The sequence below is a fragment of the Salminus brasiliensis genome, chromosome 15 (genome assembly GCF_030463535.1).
Source record: "Salminus brasiliensis chromosome 15, fSalBra1.hap2, whole genome shotgun sequence".
NCBI classification, from domain to species: Eukaryota; Metazoa; Chordata; class Actinopteri; order Characiformes; family Bryconidae; genus Salminus; species Salminus brasiliensis.
In genome coordinates, this window is record NC_132892.1 from 22452276 (window position 1) to 22468898 (window position 16623).

At 41.9% G+C, this 16623-nt stretch overlaps 1 protein-coding gene across 1 annotated transcript in view; it reads right to left on the reverse strand.

Moving 5' to 3' along the window:
* The window catches only part of sorcs3a (sortilin related VPS10 domain containing receptor 3a), a 353899-nt gene that overhangs the window by 136441 nt on the left and 200835 nt on the right, over positions 1 to 16623 (reverse strand). Inside the window, 1 exon segment of the mRNA XM_072656688.1 lies at positions 14595 to 14753. Within this exon segment, the coding sequence (XP_072512789.1) occupies positions 14595 to 14753 (159 nt within the window).

Here is a 16623-nt window from a genome sequence, read left to right on the forward strand (position 1 = left end):
TGGCTGCGTTCACCTCAAAGTAGCATGAATTGAAATAAACGATTGTAGCCTTGGGCAAAAAAAAAGGGAAATAGCTGGTATAAAGTGTAGCATTTGCTAAGTGGCACTCAATTGCCCTGTCCATTTTAGCTTTGTGCTTTCTGTCTTACGCTATGTGTGTCTCTCTCTCGTGCGTTCTTTCGCTATACCCTCGCACTCTGTGACAGCTATTGTCTAAAGGGGCAAAGGCTAAGTGACAGCTCCCACCTTTAAGAGCACTGGTTAAGTAATAACAATAAAAAAATAGAGAGGGAAAAAAAAAGAAAGAAAAGAAAGAAAGGTCAGCATGGAGATGAAATATCAAAGGGCTCGGTGGAGATGTGAATTCTAAACACTCTCCACAGACAGGAATGAATCCAGCAAGGGCAGGAAGGGCAACTCTCAGCCCCATCAGCGCTACCTTTGGGGAATACGCCTCATATTAGCCCCTGAGTAACTCTTATATGAGCAGGATAAAGGAAGGAAAGACGTTTCAGGGCCGAGAACGCTGTATTGGAATAAATATCAGGAGCAGTTTAGGTGCTTATCATGGCACTAAATCCTGGGTAATTACTTTAAAAAAAGAATGTGCAATTGTTGCATTAACGTAATGCTACATTGCCCTACAGTGCTTATGAAGCCTCTCTTTGACCTGAAGTTGGAGTGCTGTGGCACGAACAGCAACGACATAAGCCATTGGACTATGTTTTATCCAGAGACGTGATTCAAACAAGGGCACAGGAGGTAAAGGCCGTAGCAAAAAAGTGACAACCAGCGATGGGTAGCGAAGCAGACTAGCAAGATAAATTAGCAGCTGAACTCCTTGAATAAAAAACACATTATAACTAATTATTTCACTAAAGAATCATCACAGCAGAACGCAGAAACACTTCCCCTTTGTCAATGTTTTTTTTTTTTTTACACATCCTCTGACGCTACTCATTCGCACCCTCTTTACCCACAATGCACCATCTGTTTAAACTTCACAATACGGGCGCTGCGCCTGCTGCTCCAACACGAGAGCCGGTCCATCTGTTTCCAGGCCTTCCTCGGCTGGAAAAACATGAGGCGCTTCACAGAACCCTTAATTTTTCCTTTGATTCCGAGCAGTGTTTCACGGCTTTTCGGCCCATGCGTGCAGGGCTGAGGCACCCCCCCCCGTTGAGCGGCGTCACTTTCCTGCTCCCATCCACCTGTCAAGTGCTTTTTATCTACCTCCTCCGCAGTTAGCACAGAAAAACCGCACAAGCAATGGAAAACACTCTTCAGCTCTGCAGCTTCGAGTTAATTTCATTTGTTTCCTGCAGTTTCCATTTTGAAACGTTGTGCATTTCAGCTTGTTTCAGAGACTAGCACTGCCAGCTTCTGATTAGTAGTTCAGTGTAGTGATGATGATGCTTAACCTCCTAGGGTTAAGCACTGTTTAAATATTTGTATCTCACTGCTCATTGCAATGAGTGAAGTTTTTCTGTCAGAAGTGCAGTTTTTCAATTTCAATGGATTTACAATGCAACGTTTGTAGACTTTTTTAATGTACTGTTAGAGCTGTGAAGTGTCACTATGCAATATCATGCAATGCCGTTGTGCATATAATTATCTAATTAATTTATGTTTAAGTTAGTTACATTTACGTTACATTTACGTTATATTTAATTGATCCACTTACTGTTCAAGGAAAATTTTCATTCATTCTGCTGGGTAACTATGCCCGGTCTGAGAGCAGCACAGTGTTGCTAGAAAAGCAGTGCTGCCTGGGGAAGTGGGGGTAAAGTGTCAGTGTCCTCTTCCAGACATACAGCTGATCCATAGAACATTTTGGGGTTCTGTTCTGTGGAGTGATGAATCAATACTGGAACTTTTTTGGGCCTATGGATCAGTGGTATATCTGGAAGAGGAATAAAGAATATGCTGAAAACAACACCCAGCATACATTAAAGCATAGTTGTGGCTCAGTGATGGTCTGGGGCTGCTTTGCTTGGCAAGATGGATTCAATTAGGAAGTATCAGAAGGTAGAAACAGTTATGGCTTGTGAAAGGAAAATAAAGCATTGGCATCATTGGACCTTCCAAAAGTACAAATATCCCAAGCATATCTTAAAGTCTACAAATACTTCACCGCAGGTCATAACCACAAAAGGGGGCTCTACTAAGTCCTGAAGATGCTTGTCATGAAGGGGGTGAAGAATTCTGGGACTGCGGTCATCATTAAAAGTGGCTTTTTGTGTTGAATGTGGAGAAAGCACATGAGCTTTTCAAATGGCTCTTGTTTGACTGGTTTATTGCAAAACAGCTTAAAGGTTGTCTGTATTGCTAATAAACCTAATTGGAAGTGGGGGTTGAACAAATGAGTGCATCTGTAAACGGACCCTAATTAAAACTGCTTACATCCCTATGCTTGGCCATTTTTACTGTTATAAAAACATCAGCTAGAAACACTGACTGTTCATTTGCTGCCTAATATATCCACCCCTTTGACAGGTGCCACTGTACAAACAACAAGATTCTAGCACTTGGACCTGTGCTTGGACCCCTAATATTACTTGCATCCAGCACTACATACTTAGACCTGTAATAATGCATACTATGATCAATATCAATCAATCAATTTCTCATAAATTAACAGAAGTAATTATGACAGCCCATATTTTTTAGCGTATAGATGACCTCCCCCCTGAAAAACACTATATTGACAAGGCCACATGTCAATCATCTCCACTAAATTACGCTAAGGCCATGAACAGCAAGTAGTTCTCCATGAGCAGTAACAGGAGCTGATGTATGTATGCTGTTTCATCTTGGTGAAAAGGCCAGTGCACAATTGCGCACGGCAGCTCTCAACACACGTAACAGCTCAGCTGCTAATACCCTGGCTAAAAGGTAAAATCATGTCACAGCAGTTAGCCTGGCTTTGCTACTGCCACCTCACCCAAACAAGCAAACGTGGTATTTATGCCTCACGGTTTAAAGGGGGGACTTTTCAGAGACGTGACGAGGCACTTTGCATGGAGGGGATTAGGGAAGCAGGGGAGCGGCGGATATTGACATCCTCTGCATGAGGAGTCGACAGGTGTTGCCGGGGATGGTGTCGAGCCAACAGGGAACATGACAGTTGCGTTACGCTTTTTTAGATGGCGAAGCAATGCGGTGCCAGTTACGTGGGGTCTTCCTGTGACATGCAGGATACAAATTAGACTGAGCACCTAACTACACTGAGGGCAGGGTTTCTATTAATGTACACTGCAGCAATTCCCTTCAGTAATCAGAAGACGCTGAGAAGTATAATAAATAGTGTAGTTAGTGGACATCTGAAGATTTGAAAGTGAAAGATTGGTGAAAAATGATCCTATAAGCTCATTTATACTCCCTTTACTTACAGAAATGAGTGTCAGTTTCAAACGATGTAACCATCACTGCCCACATACTTCTATGCGTCCTTTCAACGATGACGGAAAAGACAGCGGAGTAAACGGCTGTAAAAAAGTTTTTGGTCAAGGTTTCTTTTTCGTCATGTCCATATGGCAATGGTCATGATTCGTTAGAAACATTTGGCCACACTGCCCCCACAATTGAAAAAAATTAGCGCAGAGCATGGACGAAAGGCTCCATCTATGTCCATGTTTACAGCTGAACGCAAATGAGCCTTAAAACTTCCCTCATACGCTTCTACGTGGTTGGGGTTGTAGTGGAAGGCAGGAATATCTGCTGGACACGGCACCAGTTCATTGAAGGCTTGGATTAATCTTCCTCTAAGGGTTCTTTTGTGCAAGGCTGTAGAGAGTAAAAGAAGCTGTGAAGGTTAAGAATCTTGGAAAATTGGAGAACCTAAGCATTATGAAACTGGCTCCTCTGTGACATGACTCCGAGAACCCTGTGAAGCACCCCACCTGTTATTTTAAGGGTGTAGTGCTCATTATCTGTGAAACTGTAAGCCTGTTGGCACCAGACAAAACATTTAATGTTGATGTTTGTGGCTGATTTCGGTTCATTTGCGCTATCACCAGTGTACACTACATAGACACTGTTTCTACCTACCAGGCATGGTTAGTTATGGTCAATGATCAATGAAATTTGATCATATAAATGTTTTATCTAGAAACATTTTTCTTATATTTAGCAGCATCTATTTATTATTCGTTAATGTGCCCCCAAGTGGTTAAAACTTCAGTTCTGCTTTGTCTGTAACTGCGCTTAAATGTTAAATATTCTCGCTCGCACTGGTCGCTGCAAAAGTAGAAAAGCTTCTGATTGGCAGCTTTCTACCCTGCCCAAGTCTCACTAAGCCACGCCTCTGCAAGCTTGTTCATGTAACATGCATTTTTTAAATGTGCTGAGAGGGCGGGAGACTGGCTGATACTGAGGGTGGATGTACTCTTTAAATCTATATTCCTCTGTGTCACAAAACATCAGCATGTCTCTTTTGCAGCTCCTTTGAGATGATTCCATTATTGCTTCTGGCTCACTCTCATCAACCAGCTGTATGGGAGAGGCTGTTAGCGCGTAAACAAAAGCAGCAGCCAAAGCTGCGTATGCAAATCCGACCTCAAAAGTGCCTTCCCACTGGTTGAGGCACGCTAAGAAGACCTTGCTGCACATAAAGCGCTAAATTACCATATCCGTTATGCTAGCCACTCCGAAGGCCAAGGCCTTCTCCCCTTTTTTTTTTTTTTTTTTTTTTTTTTCAAGTTCAGCGTGTGGTACTGCTGGGAGCTATGCTAATTTGCTAAGAGCTCAATGGAGAACTCTCGGTTAAATATGCAAGCGCCACTCAGGAGCGCTCCAGTGAAGGGCTTTTTGCCAAAGTTCTGGGTTGCCTCTCTTTTTGCACTCTGCTTTCACGTATTTCACACCAACTCAAGGCAGGCTCTCACAAGCACATAGCGCGAAAGGGCTCTCTTAGCCTTATTGTTTCATGAATAACTAAGCTAGCCTTTCACATGACAGAGTGGGGCTGATGTTGTCGAGCTTTTGTCAGAGGCCGAAGAATTTGACGTGTCTCGGCATTGGCTGGGCAATTAGAAGGCAGGAAAAGCCCAGAGGAACTGAGAGTTACCGGAGGCGGGGTTTTTCTGTTTTCCACCATTATCCGGCACCAGCCCTGTAAGGAGCTGCCAAATCGCTGAACTGCCTTTCATTTGCACAGTCAGGTTAACACTTATGAAGCAGTATGAATAATACACCGAAACCATGCCGACCTTTTCTGCTGGTCTGTGACCAGCTTTTTTCACTCCAAGTTCCAACCACAGCCCACTCTGTGCTCAAGTCACTCGCTCTCGGTGTTCGAGGATTGGAGTTTGCACTGCGAGGTCACTCTGGAGGCGCACTGCAACATTCACTGGTTTTATTTCAGTGCCTGATTCAGCTTAGCTGCTAATGGATAAGTGAAGGGCTTGTTGTAGAGTTAATAGCAAAAATAAATTTAAATAAATTGAAAATCAAATTACTTTTGTAAAGAGTGTGTGTGTGTATATATGTATATATGTGTGTGTGTGTGTGTGTGTGTGTGTGTGTGTGTGTGTGTGTGTGTGTGTATATGTATATGCCAATTATATACATATTATTGCCATTTTTTGGTCTATAAAATAATCAGGCCTAATACGTTACATTAACTACATGCCTAAATAATGGTTTTCTACAGGCTCTCTAGTTCTATATATCATGACAACTTTGAACTATTTGAAAGCTTAAAGGAATCATAATCATTCATATGCAACTAAAATCTCCTGCAGATTTATGGAACATTTTAAATGTGCCATGAAATACATTTATTGAGTATTTAAGTTGTTCCTTAATGTATTAATAGTAAGACTGTGACTTTTTGAGGCACAATATGCCCAGATGCATGTTCTATTTACCACCTTGTTATGAATGAAATATGTAAGGCCTCACAGGTGCCACAGAGCATAGCATAGCTTTGTTTTAGCGACTATTTTTTGTAGTTATTCATGAGTCTTAGCAGAGAGGTCATCTCAGTGTTTTCATGGTGTGGTTGGCTAGCTCAAGACACTGTAGCCAGTTGACTGGGTAAGCTTCTAGCCTAGCATCCACCTAGCACCACCTCTCCAGGTTTGGTCTGGTTTTGTTTTTGAGGAAGCAGACATTGTTAAGAAAAGTTGGCAAAAGCCAGGGATTTAGCTTCGACTTAGCATTGATTCCCGCTCATTTCCTCTGTCCAGTTTGTTTTTGAGCGAGTGGACGATGGAAATAAGAGACGGTAAATGCTGATCAGCTAGGGAACTAGCCTATTAACTTGCACGCTTCCCCAGCTTTGGCTGGCTTTCTGGCCTGCTGAGTTTGAGTTAACCCTCTGGGAACACTGATACAAGCAAAAGCTATGGTCACGAGACCTGGCTCTCTAGCAACCTGTGTTCAGTCTAGTGGTGATGTTGGAAGATTTAAAAACAATGTGGGAAAAACGTGTTGGGAAATGTGTGTGTGGACAGCAGTGAAGAACATGTGGGAGGCAGTTCATTAAGATCATATTAAGAAAACTTAAATAAAATAGAACAAGATGGAGTGAGGCAGTCCCCAAGACCAGAGGAGGGCCTACACAACACCTTTTTGTTGTCTCTTTATTGCTTTTTTCATTTGATTCTTTGCTCTGAATCAGTGATAATTGTATATAACAAACATTTTGAGAAATTCTTTTTGACTGCCAGTGCACAGTATATACCGTGTAAACGGAGCCGTCTGAGCTTGCTTACATTCCGGTTTTGAAATGACATTCAATAGAATCCTTTTTTTCAGATTCCAGCTGCAGTCTGCTCCTGCTCAAAACCAGCAGGGAATCTCTGGAATCTTAGATCTGAAAGACGAGGAGTTCCACTCAAATATCAAATATTTCATATTTGCCTCAATCATCTACCAAATCTACTGTATCTGATGAGAAGACATTCTGGACTTGCTTGTTCAAAACCAGCAAGTAACCGCCACAGAGCTGTTGTTCTATCAATATTTAATAAGACTTTAGATTGATTTCTACGACACACTGTTCCAGTGCCAATTAGATGTCTATGCAATTCATACAATTAAGTCTGCAAAGTGCATTGAGTCTAGCCAGTGCTAAATCTGTGCTGAGACAAGCCAGATCCAGTTTTTCAGAATCGTTTGATAGGAGTGATGCTGTCTCTGCGCTATCTTAGCGCTTTGGTATTAAGCTGCATGCTATGAAAACAAACAGCAGAGACCATCTTTTGCTGGACTCTGATCACAGCGAAATATAAATGGATGTGCCAATCAAAAGTTTGATTTGCAACTATTAGTGAAACGAACAGCTAGATTACTGTAGTGCAAAACTGAGAGCTAATCGCTGCAGATTTATCATTGTAATCATTTGTAACCATTTTTAAAGCAGCACTATGGAAAATTGGCATTTCTCGCTTCCGTGCTCCCCCTACAGTCAAGAAGTGAGAATTTGCGTGACTTACTGGGCCTTCTTAACCCAAACGCCTTTACTGCATCTCCGACAGCTTGCATGTTGTTCAAATGTCAACACCAACTTGAAGATGCAGAAGTGTGGCAACACTAGCAATTAGTGCAAGTACCAGCCATACACAAAGACATCTCTCACCCTCTCTCTCGCTTGCCCGCGCTCGCTCTCTCCAGGGATGTATTTCCAGCATTAGTAAAGATGGCAGGGTCGGGCGGCACCTGAGCGTTTTTTATCCGCTGTCTTTTACAGGCCAAGGCGGAGACCCCAGAAGGGAGGTCAGACCACTGGGTTTGAAAAACAGCAGGAGGGAAGTGGGAAGCCAGTAGAAGCTGGAGGTGTGACTGGGATGTAAATGTGGCAGAGGGATGCAATCCGACACAGACCAAAAATATTAATTTACATCTATTTGCTCCATCCAAAATATGTGCAATATATATGTGTGAGACGCCCCAATGCAGCGTACAGCCCTCGATCAGCTGACCAGACTGAGCCACCTGTATCTTATCCAAGATGTGCATACAAAATCTGATATTGTGCTATTCTTGTGAAAGTCACCTTTGGGCGGATTAAAATGAACGCTGGTGCGATTGCTTGGTCAGTGCAGTTAGTTAGAGTAAGTGTGAACGTCTCAGCCCGTCTCTAATCGAACACTAGTACGGCTCGTTTGGAGGATAAACACAAACACAAACCAAAAACGTCTAAATGAACCAAACGCAGTGTTGTGCATGGACACTGGTTCATTCCTGCCTGCAAAATTGAGCAACACTGTCCACTCGCTCCACCAACATTATGTCCACATCTGGCCACTTAATCACGGAGGAGTCTGTGTGCAGACCTGCCCACGTTTCTGAGTTTTAACTTCTTCTGTCGGACACTTTAGTTTAGTGGTGCTGTGTCCCAAACCACACACTAGCCACCATCAGAATTCCATGCATTTAGTACTGTAAAGATGTATGCAAGTTGGGATGCAGCCACAGTTAACGTTAAATTGTACAGCTTTAACGTATGTTGTTCTGTGAACAAATGATCAAAATTATGGTTCAATAGCAACATTACGACGACTTGGTTAAATAAGCCAGGTTTAAGGAACCAGTGATTAGATTTTACATATTTATGTTAAAACCCTGTTATTGTGTTGATCACGCAAAACCCATGGACACACCTGCCTTTTGCAGAACTCTACCTCCAGACTTCTGTCAAAAGACATTACCTTTGTCCCCTTTGTCCCTTTTTTTAGATTACAAATATGTCCGTATGAACGCTTGCTTGGTCCGGACCAAGAGAACCCACACTACAAGTATAAACACACCCTCAGTTTCTATACAATTGTCAAGATTTGTAAATATGGCATTAACCATGAAGAACTTGCACAAGGACAGTGGGACAATGTTACTATAACATTGTCCTCTTTCCAAGCATTCAGTATGCTAGGCATTTCTTTCTGGATTTTGTTACTCAACAGCAAGTCTTACAGCATCACATTCCTTCTCAGAGGTTCCTTTCAGAACTCTGGCTTGCTACTGGTTGGTCAAGGACATTTAGTTTTTCCCTGAAATGCAGACTGTCAAGAAAGATGCTTGCCACCAAATGCTCTGTGACTAAACAAAAAGTGTTTAGTCTCGAGGGTGAGGAGGAGATCCATAATCGTAGCACAGCAAACCAATAGTAGCTCAGTGTAGCACACTTTAAATCATATGTCCTATATCACACTGTTCAGACAGATTGTACATTTCACATTAGGGATGTCCAGATATGACCCTTTATATATTAAAGGTAAAGGTGCACGTATTTGTCACTGTACAGTGTGGACTGTACAGCGAAATGTGTCCTCCGCATTTAACCCATCTGGTAGTGAACACACACTCACACACACACACACACACACACGTGTTAGGGGCAGTGAGTACACACACACCCAGAGCGGTTGGCAGCCAACTCCAGCGCCCGGGGAGCAGAGAGGGTAAAGGGCCTTGCTCAAGGACCCAACAGCGGCAGCTTGCCGAGACCGGGAATCGAACCCACTACCTGTTATCGATATCCCGGCGCTCTAACCGCTGAGCCACCACTGCCCCATTACATATTGTAATGGATTGGGTATTGGCTATTTTAATCGTAATTCAGATCATGGTGTTGCCACACTGTTCAGAGCACCATCTTGTGTCCCCAAGGCACCATTAACGGACATTATTGCCCATCCGGCAGTAGTGCGGACATTCTCCAAAGGGAAATGAGAGTTGAGACTCTGCAGTGTAAAGCTATTTTGAAAACAGACCATAATATCTGCAACGATCACTAAAATGCTCTGTTGTACCAGCGGGAGAACCGCATACCTTTCCTTGTTTTCAAACCAGCACTGAAGAGCACATTCAGAGCTGAGTGGAGGCTAATGCTAATACACACACTATAGAAACCCAAATCACAGCATCACATTCACACACTATAAACCAGCTATTTTGCATCGGTAGAGCAACAACAGCCATCAGTCCAGGGTGTACCGCTACACACACACAAAGTTTTGACTGTAGTGTTTTAAAGGAGCTGGGAGCTGATTGGTCAGGGAGGATAGTCAGATTGGATTATGGTTAAGATATTAAGACATGGAATAAGATATTAAACACACAAGTCTCAATGAAACTAAATCCGTCCTTGCCTAATTGCTAAACTTATTGCTGTACTGATTTTACTTCACTCATCATATCTAAACTGTGTGACTGTATTATATAAATAAACACAGTGATCAGATCGGATCGGTACCGTACTCTGCATTAAGAGACTCGGATCAGATCCGGGCAAAATGAAATATTTTGATATTTATTTTGCAACTACTGCAAATGAAATATGCACTATTTTTGACATCAATAGAGTTGGATAGTGAAGGGTTGAGTACCAAAGGCACTTTTATGGGTACCGACCGAATTCCTTTAGTACTACCAAGTACAGATTAATGTAAAATCAGTCGCTACTCTGTAGTAACAGCGTAATTCGGTCAGTACCCTTAAAAAAAAGAATCGACTCCTGTACCCAGCCCTACTGATGATTTGAAGCCTCTACCTCCAACTCTCAGTCGTACAGTATGTGGGTCCGTGTTACAGTGGAGGCTCTTCAGGAAAGCCAGAGCTCCAGTTTGCTGTTACTTTTATTAGTTTGCTACCTGTTTCCCAGAGAGCACTGTCCAGCATAGTCTTCTGAAGGTGCTGAAGGTTTTGCTTTGCTGAAGTCTTATTCCAACAAAAGAGCTACAATTATGGGTCCTACCATAGCCACATGAAGCACTTGAGTGACTGGCCTTACAGCCTGCTCTACAGACGGTTTGAAGAGTCAAACTGGGAAATTGTTAACTTCTGTTTTTTTTTTTTTTTTTTTTTTTTTTAAACACTGGCATTAACACATTAACACATCATGTTTGACAGCAATAGTCTAAATTAAATCCACATTTCCTTTGTACATAGTGGAAAAGGTTAGACACACACACGTACACAAGTGTCTGAAGACAGCATGAATATAGCTGCACACTTTCATTGCTGCAGATGCAAGATTCCACACCTGCACCCACACACTCCTTCCTCTTTCACTAGCTTTTATCTTTTTATCTTTCATCCTGCACAGATCCTACAGTGCCATCTCTCTCTATATATCTCACACATAAACGCACACACACTCGCGCACTAGCCTTTGGTAGGGTGCCATCCCTGCAGGGTCGGTCAACAGTGAAGTGAAATATTGATATAGATTTGGGTTGACTGAGTTTACAAGTATAGGGGTTACAGTAGTGTTACTGAGCGGGATATGTTTAGAGTCTGCTATGAATACATAAAGAATACATGCATACATATTCACTCTGTGCACTTTTTTATTTTTTTTGGTCCAAAACATCCTAAAGATGCCCTAGAATGGAAACCTGTATTTTATTAGCAGGCTTGAATAGTGAGAGTGCCGTACATGGAACAAAATGAAAACCTGGAACATCTGAAACAGGCTTATGACCTCTGCTGTTGCTGTGCTGGTGCCAGAACTCAAACGCGATGAAGCAAAAGCCAAGGAAGCGAATGGAGAGCCATGCTAGGCTACAAACTAATCCTATACTTTTACCAGCTTTTACCATTTTCTCTCTTTACTTTTCAAAAAAACTGGGGACAGTTTTAGGTTGGAGCCAATTGGCTGTGGTGGGAAGAAGTTGTTGATGTAGATGGAGGTACATGTAGACCAACAGCAGCAGTGAGAGGGCAAGACTTAAGCAGTTTGACCAATGGTTGCATGTAGATGCAGGTACATGTAGACCAATAGTGGGGGTAAGCAGGTGGGACTTAAGTAGACCTGTTTGAAGCTGTAATGTGTAATGTGTAACACACAGAATGTGTGGCGACTGTGGAAACCCATTTTTTCCCCCAATTTAGACCCCCCCCCCAGTACCCGGCTAGCCACACCTCTTTTTCAAACTGCTTCCAATGCGATGTCAAGAAACAAGCAACTTCTAGCCACCCCCAGCTCTGACGCACTGGCGAGCAGACGCCAGTGACGGCCAGTGCCTCACTACTGTGATGCATCTACTCATCCTAGAAAGAGCAAGGCCAATTGTGCTCTCGGGGCCCCAACTGCCGATGGCTTCCAACAGGATATGAACCAGGAAACATTTTTTTACAACCTAAAAAATAGGATATATTCGGGAAACAGTTGACATCTGGTCATCCTAGCTAAAACATCAGAAGCTAAAACCTAGGCTTAATTTTTGTGCGGGTAAGACTCGAGAAAGCCAAACCCCGGAAAGCAAACTGGGTACAATCTCTTCAGCTTGCTAAAAGCAAAAGTCTAACCTAGCATGGATACCAGCTGGCATCAGGCTATGGTCAGTGCTATAGTCTCAGAAAACTGACTAGCATCATATTCTCATGACCTGGTGGTAGTCAAGGGGTAACTGTGCCGCCATCTTGGACTGGGGCAAAAATGTGACGTGAAGTATCTGTGTTTTTGGGTGAATAAACTTGAGTCAAGACTGTTACTAAACTATTTTACCGCCCTGTTTTGTTTTATGTAAGATTTCCATTCGAGAAAACAGTGTTTGAGGTACACAATATGTCGCTGAACTCTCTTTAGTGAACTAAGCTAAATACAGTTCCATTCTATAGCACTCCTAATATTAAAAAATAAGGGACTGATATTGACAGCGCTGGCTGCCCAGGAGTGATGGAAAAATCACCACTGCAGATAGCCTGAAAACAGGCACTGTAATGGTTGAAATGAGAGATTAAATTTTTTAAAAAGGGATGGACAAAAAGCCCTCTGAATTAGTTTTATTTTGACTGCTTGGCGAAATTAAGTTTCAGAGGGGCCAAGACCAACAGTTTTCATGTGTTGTCTTTGTGGTAATCTAGAGAAGGTCCAAGCTGGTTTAAACACATGAAGCACACTGTGGAGGCTGGAGGAGTACTTTTCAGTTGCAGTGAGAAGAAGCATGCCAGAGAGAGTCTGAAAGGCCTGAAAGCCCCATAGTCTCTCCCACCAAACCTGGTCAATGACAAGCCTAAAGACCTTTAAGATAAAGGAATGCTAGCGAGGAGCAAAAGCTAATGGGAACCAATTAGCACTTTGCAGGAATGAACGCTTGGAAGACGTCTTCTAACATGTGGCTAGCAATGAATGAAGGCTAATGGGAGCCAATTAGCATGAGGCTAGTGAGGAATGAAACCTAGGAGAAATCTTTTAGCATTAGGCTAGCAATGAAAGAAAGCTAATGTGAACCAATTAGCCTGTGGCTAGTGAGGAATGAAAGCTAGGGGAAATCAATTAGAGGGTGGCTTCCAACAAATAAATTAGCAAGTGGCCAGTAAGGAATGAATGTTAGTGGAAATCAGTTAGCTTGTGGCGAGCGTGGAATGAAAGTTAGTGGGAACTAATTAGCATGATCTCATTTACATGTTCGCGTTATTCCTTGTCAGCAGCATTAGCATGTTTGGGGTGGACTATTTCTTTAGCTTGAGCTTAACCTACATTTGCTGGTCATATTATTATGGGGCGTACCTACATAATAGACCTGGTGTGGCTACAGGTTTTCATTCAAACAAAACAGAAGTCATCAACAGTTAAAAAAAAAAACTGAACCCAACCGATTAAACCAGTGGAATCAGGTGGGCTCCAGCTAGTTTAGAATGAAAATTATTTTAAAAAGGCGTTTAAAATGGGTATGAGCAACCAGGCCTTGGGATGAGACGGCTAGGGTTGCCCAGCCTGAAATATGAGTAGGGTGACAATTTCATAAAATCTGGACCTTTAGATTTACAAGGGGATTTACCATGGTAGGGACATGCTATGCCAGGGACCTGCATACCAGAGCATCCCAGGTTTTGAGGACATCAGCATATTTTTAAAGGTGCAGTCAAGGCAGAGCTACTTGAGCATGACTTCACCTAAAAGTCCCTTTTTGACTGGATACAAGTGGAACTAAATCGTCCACATTGGTCAACAAAAAATATGCGTAGGAGTGGCTTTGTCCAGACGTCCAGAGGAGGAAGCTGTATAAACCGCGTGCAGAATCAGACTTATTCAGACTGCCTCGGGGAACACTGGCTGTCTCAGACTAGCGCATTATGTATGAGTGCCTTAGTCTATGTTTAATTATTATTATTTAATTATTTAAAGTTCTGTACCTGCCTTTAAATGACTTGGAGTGATCTGTTTTGATTAAGTAAATGGGTGGTTTAGATTTAAATAAATCCAGGATATTTCCCTGAGTTAGAGACTGTAGCTTGTGTTTTTCAATTGACCTTTCTCAGTGGTCAGTTTCTGATTCCAGAGCCACTGCTGACTGGTGGAGTGTTCTCAACCCCACGGTTAGTATGTTGTACTATTTGTGCAAAGAGCTTTAGGGAACAATAAAGGGGAAACCTTAAAGAACGCTAAGGTAAAGGAACAGCCCTTAAAAATAGAAGATAATAGGCAGCAATTATCAATAAAATATAATAATAAAGAATAAAATAGAACGGAAGCAAATTAGCATTGTGAGCATCAATGAAAAGTCAGTGTGAACCATGGCATGTGGTTATAGAGGAATTAAAGTTCATCTGAACCGATTAGTAAAAATGTTTTATATATTAACTTCAATAATTTTTAGTGACATATTTACACCTCTGTAAATACAACTCCGTAAACTCACCTTCTGGTCATGACTATAGGCCAGCGCCCAGTCCTCCTGGGAAGGGTGAAAGAGCAGGCTCAGAACGTAGAAGTTGAGGCGATATTTCTGATAGCTGGCCCCTTCGTCCGAGCTGATGAGGATGCTGCTCTCAAACTCTGGATCAGTCAACACCATTATCTACCACAGAAAACGAAGGGGAGAGGGTGCAAAGCAAGACAAGAAGAGTTATAACACAGCAAAGACCTGGCAAAAAAGAAAGATTAAAAAGCAAAAGGAAGAAGCGAAGGCTACAAGTAGGGGAAGTGAAAGTTAATGTTTGCCGACAATTACCACCTAAAAGCATTTAGGGAAAGTCTAGACTTTACATTTGGCCGCCCGCTGTTTTGAGAGCATTCGTTGTCCATAGCTAGCAGTTCCCTATAAATAAATATAATTATGCAGTCCTTCTTGTTTCCATGGTTTAGGCTTTTTCCCTTTGTTGAACCCACTCTGTGCACTCTAGCCGACTGCTCCCTCTCCCCCAATAAAACTGCACTTAATGAGGCCTATGCTGCTTCGCCGCTCTGCTGCAGAGTTCAAGGCTGACCAAAAGGTTCAACAGCACTTCCGAAATAGAACAAAAATAACAGAGGTCGAGAGACGCCAATTGACAGAGGATATACAGTATACTTTTAATTTATTAATCGCATTTATGGTTTACGATCATTTTAAATTTCGGGTGTAAATAGTTCTATTCTCATTTGTTTTATTCATTTTATATGCCTTTATTTATTTAGAAACATTGAACCACATTGTTGGCGTCTTGTCCTATATACATAAATCTGACCTGATTGGAATAATACTAATATTAATGGTAACATATCCAGTATTGCTCGCTACTATGAAACTATTTCAAGATTATTCCATCAATTTTTAGATAGTTTTGTCTGACTGAAATAACAGTTGCACAAAATAATACAGTGATGTGACACTCTTTAGAGTAAAGGTGCTACCAACTGTTCCACCAGTGCCACCAATGGTGTCATCATTTAGCATTAGAAGCAGCTGTCCATGCCAACTAACCACTTAAAAAGCCTAAAAGTGTTGTTATAGACTTCTATTACCAAAGAATAGCCCCACCAGTTTGTGCAGAAGTCCCTGTAGTTACTGAATAATACACTTTAGTGTGTAATAAACTTGCAGCTAACTTTAATATTATTATTATTATTATTATTATTATTATATAATGTTAGAAAATACTAATATTAATCTAAGAATTACTAAAATATAGGTTTTGTGGCAAACTCCAAAAACTAAATTCATGTGTTCTTCAGTAATGGCTTCTTTCTAGCCATCCAGCATGCTAGCCACTGAACTCTGTAGCTTCTTCAAAGTGATTGTTTGCTGCTCTGTGGCTTCCTTACAACTCTCCTTCTTGTGTCTACAGTCTGAACAATAACACATAGATTATGGTGGGCAATTTATCCAGAAAAGCTTTGTTTTAAATTCAGCCATGTTACTCCACTGCTGCGTTCTCTTCACTGGCTTCCCGTAGCTACTCGCATCAGATTCAAAACCCTGACGCTGGCCTACAAAGCCAAGAACGGACCAGCCCCTCCATACTTGATGGCAATGGTCAAAAGCTGATCCGCATCAAGAGTCCTTCAAGCTTCAAGTACGGCTCGGCTCGACCCGCCATCCCTCAAAATCCACGGAAGACAAGCATCCAGGCTTTTTTCTGTCCTGCACCAAAGTGGTGGAAAGAGCTTCCCCTGGGTGTCCGAACAGCAGAGTCACTCGCTGTCTTCAAACGCAGACTGAAGACTCACCTCTTCCGAGAGTAGAATAGTAGAGTGGTTGACTTGTGTTTAGTAGTGTCTAAACTTAAGCCATTTATGTACTAGGTAGGGCACTATCTTTTATCTGTGTAAACTGTGGAGCTTTCCCAGCATATTTATATTTATTATTTGAATATTTATGCAAACAGCATTTTTCTGTTAGTCATTTTTGTCAGAGTATTTTCTGAAAAATAACTAGTTTAAATTCATTCATTCTGAGGGTCAGTCTT